This window comes from Mytilus californianus, unplaced genomic scaffold (assembly GCF_021869535.1).
Source record: "Mytilus californianus isolate M0D057914Y unplaced genomic scaffold, xbMytCali1.0.p SCAF_2, whole genome shotgun sequence".
In the NCBI taxonomy this organism is placed as follows: Eukaryota; Metazoa; Mollusca; class Bivalvia; order Mytilida; family Mytilidae; genus Mytilus; species Mytilus californianus.
The window spans coordinates 71,621,750-71,636,449 of NW_026262668.1; the positions used below are offsets into that span (position 1 = coordinate 71,621,750).

At 32.6% G+C, this 14,700-nt stretch overlaps 1 protein-coding gene across 2 annotated transcripts in view; it reads left to right on the plus strand.

Annotated features, from left to right (window-relative positions):
- Positions 1-14,700, plus strand: part of LOC127728035 (ATP-dependent RNA helicase A-like) — an 88,841-nt gene that overhangs the window by 14,896 nt on the left and 59,245 nt on the right. Inside the window, exons 2-6 of one of the 2 annotated variants that reach the window (XM_052235197.1) lie at positions 9,075-9,127; positions 10,768-10,814; positions 12,163-12,299; positions 12,801-12,890; positions 14,487-14,651. In XM_052235197.1, coding sequence (XP_052091157.1) covers positions 10,784-10,814; positions 12,163-12,299; positions 12,801-12,890; positions 14,487-14,651 — 423 coding nt within the window. In that variant the 5' untranslated portion in view covers positions 9,075-9,127; positions 10,768-10,783. The remainder of the gene's footprint in view (positions 1-9,074; positions 9,128-10,767; positions 10,815-12,162; positions 12,300-12,800; positions 12,891-14,486; positions 14,652-14,700) is intronic. The other variant, XM_052235196.1, reaches the window with a different exon arrangement.

Here is a 14,700-nt window from a genome sequence, read left to right on the forward strand (position 1 = left end):
ACCAATTCAAAGAGAGGTTAGTAGAATTTACTAAGAAAGAAGTTGGAAATGTTACAGAAAGTGATATTCCAAGTAATATTGTTGATCTTCAAAGAGAAATGAAAGATATATTAAAATTTCAAATAGAACAGAAAGCAAAAGAAAGTGCTATACCAAGTGAAATTGTTGATCTTCAAAGAGAAATGAAAGACATATTAAGATTCCAAATTGAACATAAAGAAAAAGAGTATGCAAAGAAAGATGAGGAAACAACTTCCGTTAAGTTACCTAAATTGGATTTGATATCATTCTCTGGTGACAAAGCTAAGTGGATTGAGTTTTGGGACTCTTTCGAATCATCAATTCATAAAAATAAACATCTCTCAAATATTGAGAAATTTAATTACTTAAAAGGCAAATTGCAAGGACAAGCCAAGCTTGCAATAGCTGGGTTAACACTGTCGAACGATAATTATGATCTGGCTGTTGGTATTTTGAGAGAGAGATTCGGAAACAAACAAGATGTAATTGATTTACACTACAACCAAATGATTAATTTGCCTTCTGCTACGCATAGAACAACAAGCCTTAGAGATTTTCTTGATAAAGTAAAAATACACCTAAGAAGTTTGGAAGTGTTAAAACAAAATGTGGATCAAGATGTGTTTATTTCAATTGTGAAATCAAAACTACCTGAAGAAGCGATGCTACAGTTAGAAATTCAAAAGGGCTCCATTGAAAAGTGGACAATTTCCAGTTTATGTGACAAGTTGAATGATTACGTCATAGCCAGAGAGAAATCAGGAATATCAGACACCCAAAAAGATAGCAGACAACAAACGCAAAATGTTAATAAAGGAGATTCAAACACTTGGCGTAAGAAACCATTTAAGAAGAACGGAAATTATTCCAAACCTGCACCAAGTTCAGCAGAAGCTTTAGTAGTTACAGCAAAAGCTAACATTGGGACGACATTTTTTGACAAATGTCGATACTGTGGTGAGAAACATTGGAGTGATGAGTGTCTAAGGTACCAGAGCATTGATGAAAGAAAGAAAAAACTCAAAGGGAGTTGTTTCAAGTGTCTTAGAGAAGGCCATAAGTCAATGGACTGTAAACGGAGCAAATTGTGTATTCACTGCAATGAGGTAAATTCCCACCATAGAAGTTTGTGTCCGAAAAAATTCAATTTGAAGACATCAAGCGTTCATTTTTCCGAAGAATTAATAGTGAATAGGAGTCCAGATAGTGAATATTTTGATGGAACGATGCTTCAGAATGGCAATACAGATGAACAGGAAAACGTTTTCATCACATCTAGTGAAATGGTTCTTATGCAAACTGCAAAAACTGATGTCAGAAATGTTGGCAGTACTTTCAAGCAGACAACACGTGTTCTTTTCGATTCAGGATCCCAGAGGACGTACATTTCACAAAGTTTAGCAAATAAATTGAAGTTAAAGGGTGAAAAGGAAGAAGAAATTAAGTTAGTTACATTTGGAAGTGAAAAGGCAAAAAGTGTGAAAACATGGAGCACTAAACTGGAGATAAGATTGAAGAATGGAAAGTACTTTAGTATTGTAGCAAATATAGTCCCAGTTATTAGCGGAAATGTACAAAGAAGGAAATTAGATGACTCAACAATTACCCATTTGAAACAATTTGTTAGTGACTTTGAACTTGCTGATAATATACCACTTGAAATTGAGTCATCAAGTATGGATATACTGATTGGAAATGATTATTATTTAGATTTAATACTTTTACAAAGAATTGAGGTTCAACCTGGGTTGTACCTTCTAGCCTCAAAACTTGGCTGGATAATTACAGGAAGAGCAAAAGATACTTCTGATTGTAAAGATGAAACAGGACTGCTGATTCTGTCACATGTCATTAGTGATGTTGTTTCTGAAAGGACAAATATTATGCCACGGGAATGTGGATTTATTTCCCAACCAGATCTTACTGATTTCTGGAATTTGGAATCAATTGGTATTTCCGATCAGTTGGAAAATTCAGATGATGAAAAGGCAATGCAATCGTTCAGGGAAAAACTGAAATTCCAAAACGGAAGATACCAAGTAACTTGGCCTTGGAAACAAGATGATCCGGATTTACCTGTTAATAGATCTCTAGCTTTTGGAAGATTAAAGTCTTGTATCGGCCGGATGAAGAAAAAACCAGAAATACTAAAACAGTATGATTCTGTCATACAGGAACAATTAAAACGGGAGATAATAGAGAAAGTTGAAGAAACGACCAACAGTTTGATCCACTATATTCCTCATCATGCAGTGGTTACACCACAGAAATCAACCACCAAGTTACGTATAGTGTATGATGCCTCATCGAAAACAAACAAGGACGTAAAAAGTTTAAATGAATGTCTGTATAGAGGACCAGTAATGTTGAAAAATTTGTGTGGTATGCTAATGAGATTCAGGCTTCACAAAGTGGGACTTGTGGCTGATATTGAAAAAGCTTTCCTTCAAATAGGTCTACAGCAAAGTGAAAGAGATGTTACAAGATTTCTCTGGATTAAAGATACAGACAACCCAAGTTTGACCAGTGAAAACATAATAGAATATCGTTTTTGTCGTGTCCCATTTGGGGTGATTTCTAGTCCGTTTCTTCTAGGGGCTACTATCGATTGTCATTTAAGTGCGTGTGAACAACCGATCGCGGAAAAAATAAGAAATGACATCTATGTTGATAACCTGATCACCGGAGCAAATTCTGTGACGGAGGCGATAAGTATTTATTCAGATTCAAAGAAGATTTTCAGAGAAGCCTCTATGAACCTCAGAGAATGGATTTCAAATGACAAAAACGTGAATGCCTTTATTCCAGAGAGCGATAAGGAGGGTGTGTGTTCAACGAAAGTTCTTGGTCATGTGTGGAATGTTGATACAGATACGTTGAGTTTGAAGTCAACTCGTTCCTGTGTAATAGGAGGGAATCAAACAAAAAGAACCACTCTGAAGGAAGTAGCTGAAGTGTTTGATCCACTTGGACTCTTTTCACCTGTTACTATTCAAGGAAAGGTGTTTCTCCAAGATCTATGGAAGAAAAGATTAAATTGGGACGATGAATTAGATAAAGAAGATTACGTCAGATGGAAAGAGATACATTCACAGTTACTTAAGATAACAGATTGTGAGATTCCTAGAAGTATTGTAATGGATAGCTTGCCACAATTAAGGAAGTATAAATTACTTTGTTTTTGTGACGCCTCTGCAAGTGCGTATGCTGCCGCTATTTATCTTCATCAAGTTAGTAATGGAGTTTCAAAGTGCAATCTTGTTTTTTCTAAGACTAGACTTACGCCGGTAAAAGGAATGACAATTCCAAGACTAGAATTAATGGCAGTTCTTATTGGAGTTAGGTGTCTGAAATTCGTTGAAAGTGAAATAAAAATACCAATTGAAAGGAAATTCTTGTGGTCGGATTCACAATGTGTGTTAAAGTGGATTTCATCAAACAAAGATCTAACTGTGTTCGTAAGAAACAGGGTAGCAGAAATAAAGAAACAAGAAGATATAAAGTTTGAGTACATTCCAACCAATGAAAACCCTGCTGATGTTGCTACAAGAGGAACTTCGACAAACAAACTTACCACCAACAGATTGTGGTGGCATGGCCCTGTCTGGCTTAACTGTGCTGAAGGATCATGGAAGTTGTACTCTTATAGCGAGAATGAAACTGTTAATAAAAATTATCAGTCTGAAGTCAAAAAGAATGTCAAAGAAAGCAGTTCTCATTATAGTGCAAATGATGGTACAATTGATATATCTGATAAAACACCTTATGGGATTCAAAGTGATAAATTCTCTTCCTTCATACGATTAATTCGTATTACAGCATGGATTACACGTTTTATAGATCGATTAAGAAAAACGTCAACAGAGTCAAGACAAGAATTAACTAGTGCAGAATTACAGTGTGCAACATTGCAATGGATCAAATGTATTCAGAAGAAACATTACTCAGATGTTTTCAGTGTCCTTTCCTCAAGAAAGAAAAGCAATTTCCAAAATCAACTTGGTGTTTTCCTAGGTGATGATGGTATTTTGAGATGTAGAGGAAGATTAGAGAATACAGATCTGTCAGAAGGAGCAAAATATCCTATACTACTTCCTAGAGGGGAGAGGTTTACAGATCTTATGATACAACATACTCACTGTAAACAACTTCATTGTGGAGTTTCACAAACATTATCCCAGATCAGGTACAATTACTGGATACCGCAAGGTCGTGCTGCTGTAAGACAAGTTCTACGAAATTGCTTAGTGTGTAGAAGTCATGAAGGTGGACCATATAAAATGCCAGTGATGGCTCCTTTTCCTAAGTCAAGAGTGTCTCAAGCAGTTCCCTTTTCAGGAACGGGGCTCGATTATTTAGGTCCAATTCTAGTGAAATATTCTGGAGAAACAAGGAAAAGATGGATTTGTCTTTTCACGTGTGTTGTTACACGCGCTGTTCACCTAGAATTGTTACAAGATATGACGACAGAGGAGTTTTTATATGGATTCCGAAGATTCATCTCAACCAGAGGTACTCCTAAACAAATTATCAGTGATAATGCCACTCAGTTCAAACTTGGAGGTGAAATTGTGAATTCAGTGTGGAAACAAGTGATTACTAGTGAAGATGTGCAAAGTTATATTTCAAATTCAGAAATTCATTGGAAGTTTATTACAGAATTAGCACCATGGATGGGAGGTTTCTATGAACGACTAGTTGGCCTTGTCAAACGTTCATTGAGGAAAACTTTAAACAAAAAATTACTTTCTGAAGTTCAATTACTAACTACAGTGAAGGAGATAGAAGCAGTTGTAAATTCCCGTCCCCTTGTATATGTTGGGGATGATGTCAATTCCAAAATAACATTAACCCCTAGTAATTTCTTATCCCTTAATCCAAATATTGGTGTTCCTGAAATTGATTGTGATTTGAGTGATGCAACATTCATTCCATTTGCAAGCAACAGAGATAAATTACTAAAGATTTGGAAGAAAGGACAAAGGTTATTAGATTCGTTTTGGAAGATGTGGCGAGAAGACTATTTGATGAGCCTTCGTGAACGAATGCAGACGTCTTTAAAATGTGGAAGAGTTCGGTCTCCTTTTTCCCCTAAGGTCGGAGATGTTGTTCATTTAAAAGATAACGTTCCTAGGGGATTATGGAAACTCGGAAAACTTGTTACTTTGATTCCAAGTAGCGATAGACAAATAAGATCTGTCAAAGTCCAACTATCTTCAGGAAAAGTGGTTGGTAGACCGCTGAATTTACTCTATCCTATTGAGATTGGAGTTGACTCAAATGAAACAGAATCCACCGGTTCTACTAAAGAACCAAGTTTTAACACAAGAAGTAAGAGAAAGTCTGCTGAAATAGCGCGACAAAAGATTAAGAAATTGTATGGAGAACAAGTCTAATTGTAGTGATTTGTAATTAAGGAATATTTAATTTGCTAAATGAATAGTGTGCGATAAAATAATAGGTGTTAGGATAATTATGCATATACATATACTTTTGTTCACTAGGAACTGTGTAGAATGAACAAAACTTTAAACGGTTTAAATACCCGTGTTTATTTATAACTAACTGGGTTTATTTATATCTACCTGTGGTTATTTATATCAAACTGGTTTTAAATTTATCTACCTGTATCCATTTATATCTAACGGAGCATATTGACATTTAAACCGATAGAACGGAGCCGTTCAAAATAATGCAACGGAACCTCATTTTACACGTGCAATTCGTGTAAATTTTCTTCAAGTTTTATATATAAAAGGTACATTAAAAAAAGGTAAAAGCATTGTTTATTTGTAACGTAACCATGTTATACCTATGTGATACTTGCCACAGAGTTTACAAATATAAGAAAAATCTTGTTCGTCATATGAAGGAAAAACATGATCCGAGTTATACCAGCTTAAACTGCATTGAAGAAGGTTGTGAAAGAAAGTTTATCAGAAGGGATTACTTATGCAAACATTTACAGAATATACATAATTACAACAAAGCAGATGCTATAACGGCAGCACTAGATGTCTCAAACGGAGATAAATACAAAGATGATTATGAAGACATATCTGATGATGACACGGTGTTTGATCTCATGGAAGATTTGGATAAGATAACCTATGATGACCCAGTGGAAAACTTTGACGTAGATGACCTACTAAGTGAAATAAGTGAAATCAGTGATATCAGTGAAATCAGTGCAATCAGTGAAATCCGTGAAAACAGAGATCCAATTGTAGATATTAACAACAACGTAAACAGCAGCACAGATGAACCTCTTAATAAAGTAGAAGATCCGATCAGTGACATTGTGATAATTAGTGACGATAATGATGAAGATAATTTTGCTTCCACTTTGGATACTTCAAATCTAAAAACAAGAACACAAACATTAACCATTACCTGTGAACGTAAGATATATTATGTTGACGGAGTTGAAACTGCCATGGAAACTATATGCTACCAGGATTACAGTGAACTTTTTGGATAAATTTCTGTTTGGGAGTGTCGCGAATTGCGATTAACATTATTATTGTTTAAACATATTTCTCCTTTGACATTTTTGTTTTACATGAAACATGCTCCTTTTATGATAAATTTTGTCTCCGTTAATTAGCTCCTTTAATTGTAATATGTTTCTCCGTTATTTATATTTGAGTATCTCCGTTAATTGTTATAGAAAACTTTATATTCACTAATATCTCGTGCTTTATGCTTGATTTGTCCCTATAAATAAGAATGGAAAATATAATTTGGTTAACTGTTAGAATTGAACTGGAATATGTGAACTGTATGTATGATGTATTATAAATGATAGAATAAATGTTAAAACGCTGATGTGTTTTTCATTACAAAATGTGGAATTAGTGGTGAACCTCTCAACCAAGACAAACAAAAAAATACAGTGTTCGTTAACAATTACCTACGCAACAAAGTTGGGAATAACAAGAAATAAACCTCTTAGATTGATGTGATCAAGATGCTGAAAATGATGTTATATGCAGTGGTCAACTTGAAAATAAAGCAGGAATGATTTCATTTGGAACCAAAATGAGTACCCATAACATCTGCTAAACAGGATTGAAGTCTGCATGAGAATATGTTCAGGGTTTTGTATATGACCTACTGTAATCCATTTTTAGCTCACCTTTCCAAAGGAAATGTGAGCTTTTGCCATCACTTGGCGTCCGGCGGCGGCGTCCGGCCGGTGTAAACTATTTCAAACATCTTCTCCACTGAAACTACTGAACCAATTCAAACCAAACTTAAGCTGAATGATCCTTAGGGTATCTAGAATACTGTTTGTGTTTTATTTTCTGTTTCGTCAAAAAACATGGCCACCATGGCTAAAAATAGAACTATGGGGTAAAATGCAGTTTTTGGTTTATATCTCAAAAACTGAAGCATTTAGAGCAAATCTGACAAAAGGTAAAAATGTTCATTTGGTCAAGTTCTATCAGCCCTGAAATTTTCAGATGAATCTAATGTTGTTTGCTGCCACTAAATTGGTAATTATAAGGAAATTTTGCAGTTTTTGGTTATAATCATGATTATCTTGAATATTATTATAGATAAAGATAAACTGTAAACAGCAAAAATGTTCAGCAAAGTAAGATCTACAAATAAGTTTTATATGACCAAATTGTCAATTGACCCCTTAAGGAGTTATTGCCCTTTAAGGACAATTTTACACAATTTGTTTATCACGTTTTCTAACTTTAAAAAATCTTCTCCTCTGAAACTACTGAACCAAATTAAACCAAACTTAAGCTGAATGATTCTTAGGTTACCTAGAATAAATTTTTTGTTTTATTTTATGTTTCCTCAGAAAACATGGCCACCATGGCTAAAAATAGAACATAGGGTAAAATGCAGTTTTTGACTTATATCTCAAAAACTAAAGCATTTAGAGCAAATCAGACAAGAAGTTAAAGTATTCATTAGATCAAGGTCTACCTGCTCTGAAATTATCAGCCAAATCGGATATCTGATTTTTAGGTTATTGCCCCTGAATTGATGATTTTAAGGAAATTTTGCAGTTTTCTGTTATTATCTTGAATATTATTATAGATAAAGATAAACTGTAAACAGCAAAAATGTTCAGCATAGTAAGATCTACAAATAAGTTTTATATGACCAAATTGTCAATTGACCCCTTAAGGAGTTATTGTCCTTTAAAGACAATTTTTCACAATTTGTTCATCTAGTTTGTTTACTTTAAAAAATCTTCTCCTTTGAAACTGCTGAATCAATTTCAGCCAAACTTGGGCTGAATGAGTTTCAGAGTATCTAGTATAAATTTTGTATTTTATTTCCTTGTATGTCAAAAAACATAGCCACTATGGCTAAAATGGAACATAGGGGTAAAGTGCATTTTTTTTGCTTTTGAAGAAAATATGACAGATACAAAGAACATTTAAATGGCATTTTTAAACCACCCATTAATATGTATTGAAAAGCAAAAATAATCATTGATGAAAGATTTAAGCATAAAAATACAGGTGAGCGATTCCGGCTCTTGAGAGCCTCTTGTTATCTCTATACATGGTCACTTACTACACTTGTCAGAAATGTATGATATAAAGGCCCTTTTTAAAGTCTTCAGTTTCTTAGGGTCTGATAATATGGCACCTGACAAATAATCTCTGGTTTTCAACTATGATACATCATAATACATCAGCTTTATGTATATTTAATATAATTACATATTTTGTGGGCTAAAGGTCGATTATTATTTATTTTCTCCCTCTGTTCAGCAAAAGACCTTCAGCTCATAAAATGTTGTAATTTGATAACGATGGTTTAAAAAGAAATTTTCAACCAAATTTTTCAATTATGATATTTATCAATTGGAATTTCTTGAAATTAAAAAGCTTAAAGAATAGCTTATTTCCAGATTTAAAAAAAGTTTCATATATTGACGTATGGCTATTTTGTGTTAAACTATTAAGGGAAAAGCCAAAACATTACCTATGTGGTGTAATTGACACCATGTAGATAATGGGATAATGATTTGATATGATGTATCATTATTTTGAAACAAGACATTATTTGTGTCACAGTGTGAATAACAGACAGAGGAAGTGAGACCCTAAGAAACTGAAGACAATACCAGGTAAGATTAGAAATTAATATTGATGTATTAAGTATAAATTATTAAACTGCCCATGAATATGTTGTTTATATACATGTTTTTATTTTTATTTAATGAATATTTACTACAAGTCCTTGTCCTGTGGCAAAAACGAGAAATTAAATTTATGTGATTGCAAAAATTTTATGAAGGACCAACACTACTGAAATTATGAATGCAAGTTTTTATTATTGTGAACCTGATACTTTTGCATTTTTCGCATTAATAAAAATTTCGCAATAATTTCTGAATTTTCAGTAATGCCATTTTTTCTGTTCATCTGTCAAAAAATAAAGTTGTTGTAAGCAAAATCTATAGTTTACATATATGAGCAAGTTTTGACAAGCTTCAAACTGTGCATAGTAATATGAATAAAAGAACATGTGTGTTATTGGTTAATGAGACTCCTTTTTAACAACTTAAAAAAAAAAAGTCGATTGATTGATGGATTGGTTTCAATGCCACTTTCAGCACTTTTGTGCTATTTCATAGTGGTCAGTTTTTATTGGTGGAGGAAGATGGAGTGCTCGGAGATAACCACAGACCTTCGGTAGGAATACTGACAATCCTAGTCAATTAAGATTGGAGTGGAGCGCACCTGCCATGTGCAGGATTCTAACTCACAACCTCGGTATTGACAGGCTAGTGATACAGTTGTTCAACTACTTAGACCACTCGGCCCCCTGGCCTTAAAAAAAACATCAACTTTCATGATCAAGAGGTTGGCATACTGTCTTCAACACTGGACAATTGTATCATATGTCAAGCCCCAGATTCAGAGTTCTTGAAAAGTGGGTTTTGACCACCAAAATTTTGAAAAAGACCGACACAAATTTAGGTATTTTGCAATAGAAATAATAGTGAGGACCAGCAGATTTTCTACAAGGACTACCAAGGAAAACAAAATTTAAAGAAATCTGCAGATTCATACCAGAGTCATGTTATTTTCTGACATCTATATCTGATTATCACTCAGTTCTCATGGTACACTTAAAGTGGTGTCAACTTTATGAAATATAGCTCATTTTGTTAAAGCGATACAGAGTAGGTATTGAAGGCAGGCACTGCCAGGTAGTGTGTTTTTGCTCTCAGTGTTTTGTCCCAGTCTGTCTTTTGTTAATTTTTACTTGTCTTCAATGCTATCAGATGTTAAGAAATTTGTCAGAAATATTTGACTGTATTTTTTTAACTACTATTCAGACAAGTTGTTTGTTTTTAAATGATATTTGCGGAAGCGTAACTTAGCAGTGTTTTCAGTGTCAGAGACCATGGCATGAACAAGTTTAACGTTTTTGATTAGGTTACACCAATGAGACAGTGAAATATAAGAACATATAAATACTTTCCAGAAACTATAACAGTTGAGATCCATAAACATAAGAAAGTGATTTCAAAGTGCAAAATATACTTCACTTCAAATAATTTTAATATGCTAATATTTAATGAATGAACTAATACTTATTTTGAATGATTTATTTGTTAAAAGTATATCAAAGAACTCATTTTTCAAGTTATTTTCATTAATAAATGGATCAACAGGTTATCTTTGAAGTGATCCTTAAAATCAAGTTTTATTGATTCAATTGTATATATTATTAATCATAGAGTTAATGATATTGTAGGAGTTTTATTGCCGAGATGAAGTTTTATGTGAACAAGCTGAGACAATGTAAGTTGTACTATAGCATAAAACAAGATTCTGTATTATACTTACTCTCTTAAATCATCATCTTCTCACTAGCTTTTCAATTTAGCGTAAGTCTTTTTAAAGTTACCCAATTTTTTATAGCTGTAAAATTTTTACAACTGTCCCTTAAAGTAGTTAGAAATATTCCATATCTTAAAATGCATTGAGATTTACCTTATCCAATGTTAGAAAAAGAAATATAAAATATCTCAAACAAAACCATCAACAAGGCTTTATTGTTTCTTAGCCAAAGCTTGCTGTGGCAATGATTTTATCTATAAACTATTCTGCTGTGTGTACTGCAGGAAATTTTTAGGGTAAAGAATGCATTCATGCAATCAAAACCCTTATTTGGCTTGCTTAATAGCTATCAATTTTCGAGACTTTTATCACTACTTTGAAGATAAACAAAACATGGTGCGTTGAGCACAGTATGCTATCCATGAACATTTGAAGAAATTTTAACAATGATATTCAAGTTACAAAATGATGTGTATGTGTATAACTATACTTGTCAAGAAAATTACATAATTGTGCATGGTGCATGAATCCAGTATGATCTGTTCAAAAAATATCAATGATGTCATTGTTTAAGTTATATTTAAAATTTGAGTTATCCTCCTTTGTCCATAATTGTAGTTGAACCATCTACAATTATATAGCTCCAATTCATAGTAATGCCTATCAGTGCTTAATGCTATGCAATTTTAAGTTCCCACTGCAAAATGAGTGTGGTAATCTTTAATCCTTCAGTGCTCACAACCACCTTGATTATTACTGCTGTAATCAATTTTAGTGATAATTTGCAGATTACATGACATACGTAATGTGATTTTCAAAGATGATGTAAAATATTATAAAATTGTATAATGTTTTTAAGATAACAATAATACTATAATTTTGGACTTCTGATATTATTATGACACTTAACTTGGGAGATGGTGTTCTAGAATATTAAAATGTTCCTTTTACACAAATTTCTGGATTTTTACAATTTCCCTGGTATGAACATTTATTTTCAATGTAACAAAACTTATTTGGCATCAGATATTTCTTTATAATCCTTCTAACCTACATGGTAGACAAGCCACTTTTAACAATCATTTAGATGTTATTACAATATCATAATGATTGGGAAAAGTGAATTTTCTACAGTGTAGGTTAGAAGGATAATAAAGAAACTGGAGAAGACCAGTGGCGGAAACTACTTAAAAAGATGGCTTTTAATTTCTACAATAACGTAAAATGTGTTCCTTATTGGAATTTATATCTACGAATAATATATGTGAAAAAAATTATCGATCTTGCTTATGAAAACACTTGTTTTCAGATATCCATGCTAGAGAACATGGATCTAACAAACAGGTAGCTTCTAAATCCTGTGCCTTGTCTCTTGTAAGACAACTGTTTCACATGGGTGTAATTGAAGCTTACACAGGACAGACAAAAAAGAAAGATCAAGAAAAGGTATAATTGTGGATTCCTTTTTTTATGGATGCTTATTTTTCATGTATTGAGGAAAATTAATATTATTTTGGATAAATTGATTTTATGGTTTTGACAAATTATGATACAGGTATACAAGAAATCTGAAATTCATGGTTTACCAAATTCTATGAAATTAACAAAAGTGAGTACTGTACACCTAATAATGAATCAACATAGTATACCTGAATGAATAAAATCAGAAGACCTGCAATATTCATTGGTGTTGCATGTATATGATACAATGTTGCTTAAAAAAGAAGTTATTGGTATGAAAACGTGGCAATATTGAAATTTTTAATGGTATGGCTTATATTTCAACTAATTTTGCATCTTCCCTGTGCCATGTTGGATTTCTACATTGAAAATCTGATAGGAAAAATGTTATATACAATGGTGAAAGTGATCACTTAGATTGAATATTCTGCTCATCCATAGAAAGGATTAATCTTAATTTGTTGACATACTTTCAATTTTTTCCAGTTGGATGAATATGAAGTTGCTATTAGCAGTGAAACAGAGAATTTGGTCAATAAAGCTTTGGAAGCATGGAATATAGAACCTGTTAGAAGGGTATATATACTTTGATTTAGCTATCAAATTATTTAGGGAGGGGAATGTGTGTTTATGGTTGCATCTGTGAAAACAATGGGTCAACATTTGATTTTGTTTTTGTATTTTATTTTGTTTAGGGAACCCAGTAATCACATGATTGCAAATTGCATTGTATATTGCAGTTTAACGCTAGAAACATAATTTATATTATTCCATATTGATAGAGCTTTAGAAAATTTTTCTATATGAATGGGATTTTGAATAAATAAGCATATTCATCGGCAAAACGTTGTGTGCTTTTACGCGTATAATTATGTTAAAATCGTTTGATGTACAATTGGTTTTGGTAAATAATTGTCATAACATACATTTCTATCTGTACTCTTTCGGAATATGGAATAAAACAATTACTGTCTTTTGTTTCTGTAAATATGTGGTTTAATTGACATTGAAAAACTAATATCAGTTTTTCAAAAGTCAATAAAACCACATATTTACCTCATCAAAAGACAGTTATTGTATATAATTTTTTTTTTAATAAATTCACGAAGAAAAGCAGTTTTTCAATAAATTCAAGCAACTTGCTTAAAATCTGATGAGTTGTTTTTTTCAACGATTCCTTTCTATTTAGATCAACTCCATATTTTATATTTGTATGTATATATCTGTAACTGTTTATTCCTCCTTTCATTAAAAGCACCACCATGAGATTGTTTACTTCTGGCCAAGAAAGATAACTCAATACTTCATATTCATTTTCCAAAAATAACAATAAACATGGTTCAGGGTCAGCAATAGAAAAAAAAGACCAGTCAGATAAACACAACTCATTCAGTCCACTTACATCTCACTGCTGCTTTTGAATACTAAAAATCCTATGCTTTTTCATAAACTGATTGAAAAAAAAAATTAAAATCTGCACAAATGCATTAAAATCTCACTCATTTTCATATACTGTAAATTTAGAAACTATTGCGTGCACTTATTATTGTGATTTTTGAGGAATAGACATAAATGCGAGGTTTATTATTGCGATTTCAGGGAAATCTGCATACTGATATACGTATAAGATATCAGAGTGTGAGTTCTTATTATTGCGATTCTCACCTAGTCGCATTTTTCGCATTAATAAAAACCTCGCAATAATTCTGAATTTACAGTATTTGAATAAATAATCTCTGGTTTTGATTCATATCTTATGCTATATGAAACAATTTCAGATCTTAAAAAAAAGAAAGTTAAACAAAAAAATAATATATCAAATTTTTATATTTTTTCTTTGGAACATAATCTTTTGATGCAAAATTGCAGCTTTTTATTTCTGATTTTTTAAAGAGTTTTTTTCTGGTATTTTCAGTTACAATGTATAATGAAACTAGTCCCATACTTACTTCTTATGTGAGAAAGTGTGTATAGATTGTCATTATGTATCAAATTTTAACTGCTATTAACATGCAGTATCATTGTCAAAATCATGTAATTTAAAGTGAAGCACATCATTTAGTGACATAAGTTTGTCTAATATAAAAACTGTTACACTTCTAATTATCAATTTCTTGTCCTGACCATGGTTAAACAATAACCTGGATGACATTGTATTAATTTATTATACAGCCAGATGATACCAGTCAGCCTGTATCAATGATGTCGCATACGTCATTAGAGGAATTTGAACCTGCACCCAAGCGAAATACAGGTGGAGTTGTCCCCTGGTCACCACCACAGGAAAACTGGAATCCATGGTCTAATTGTAATATTGATGAAGGCCCACTAGCTCATGTAAGTACCATGGACCTCTTTAAGAGCTGGAGCAACCTAAAGTGTTTTG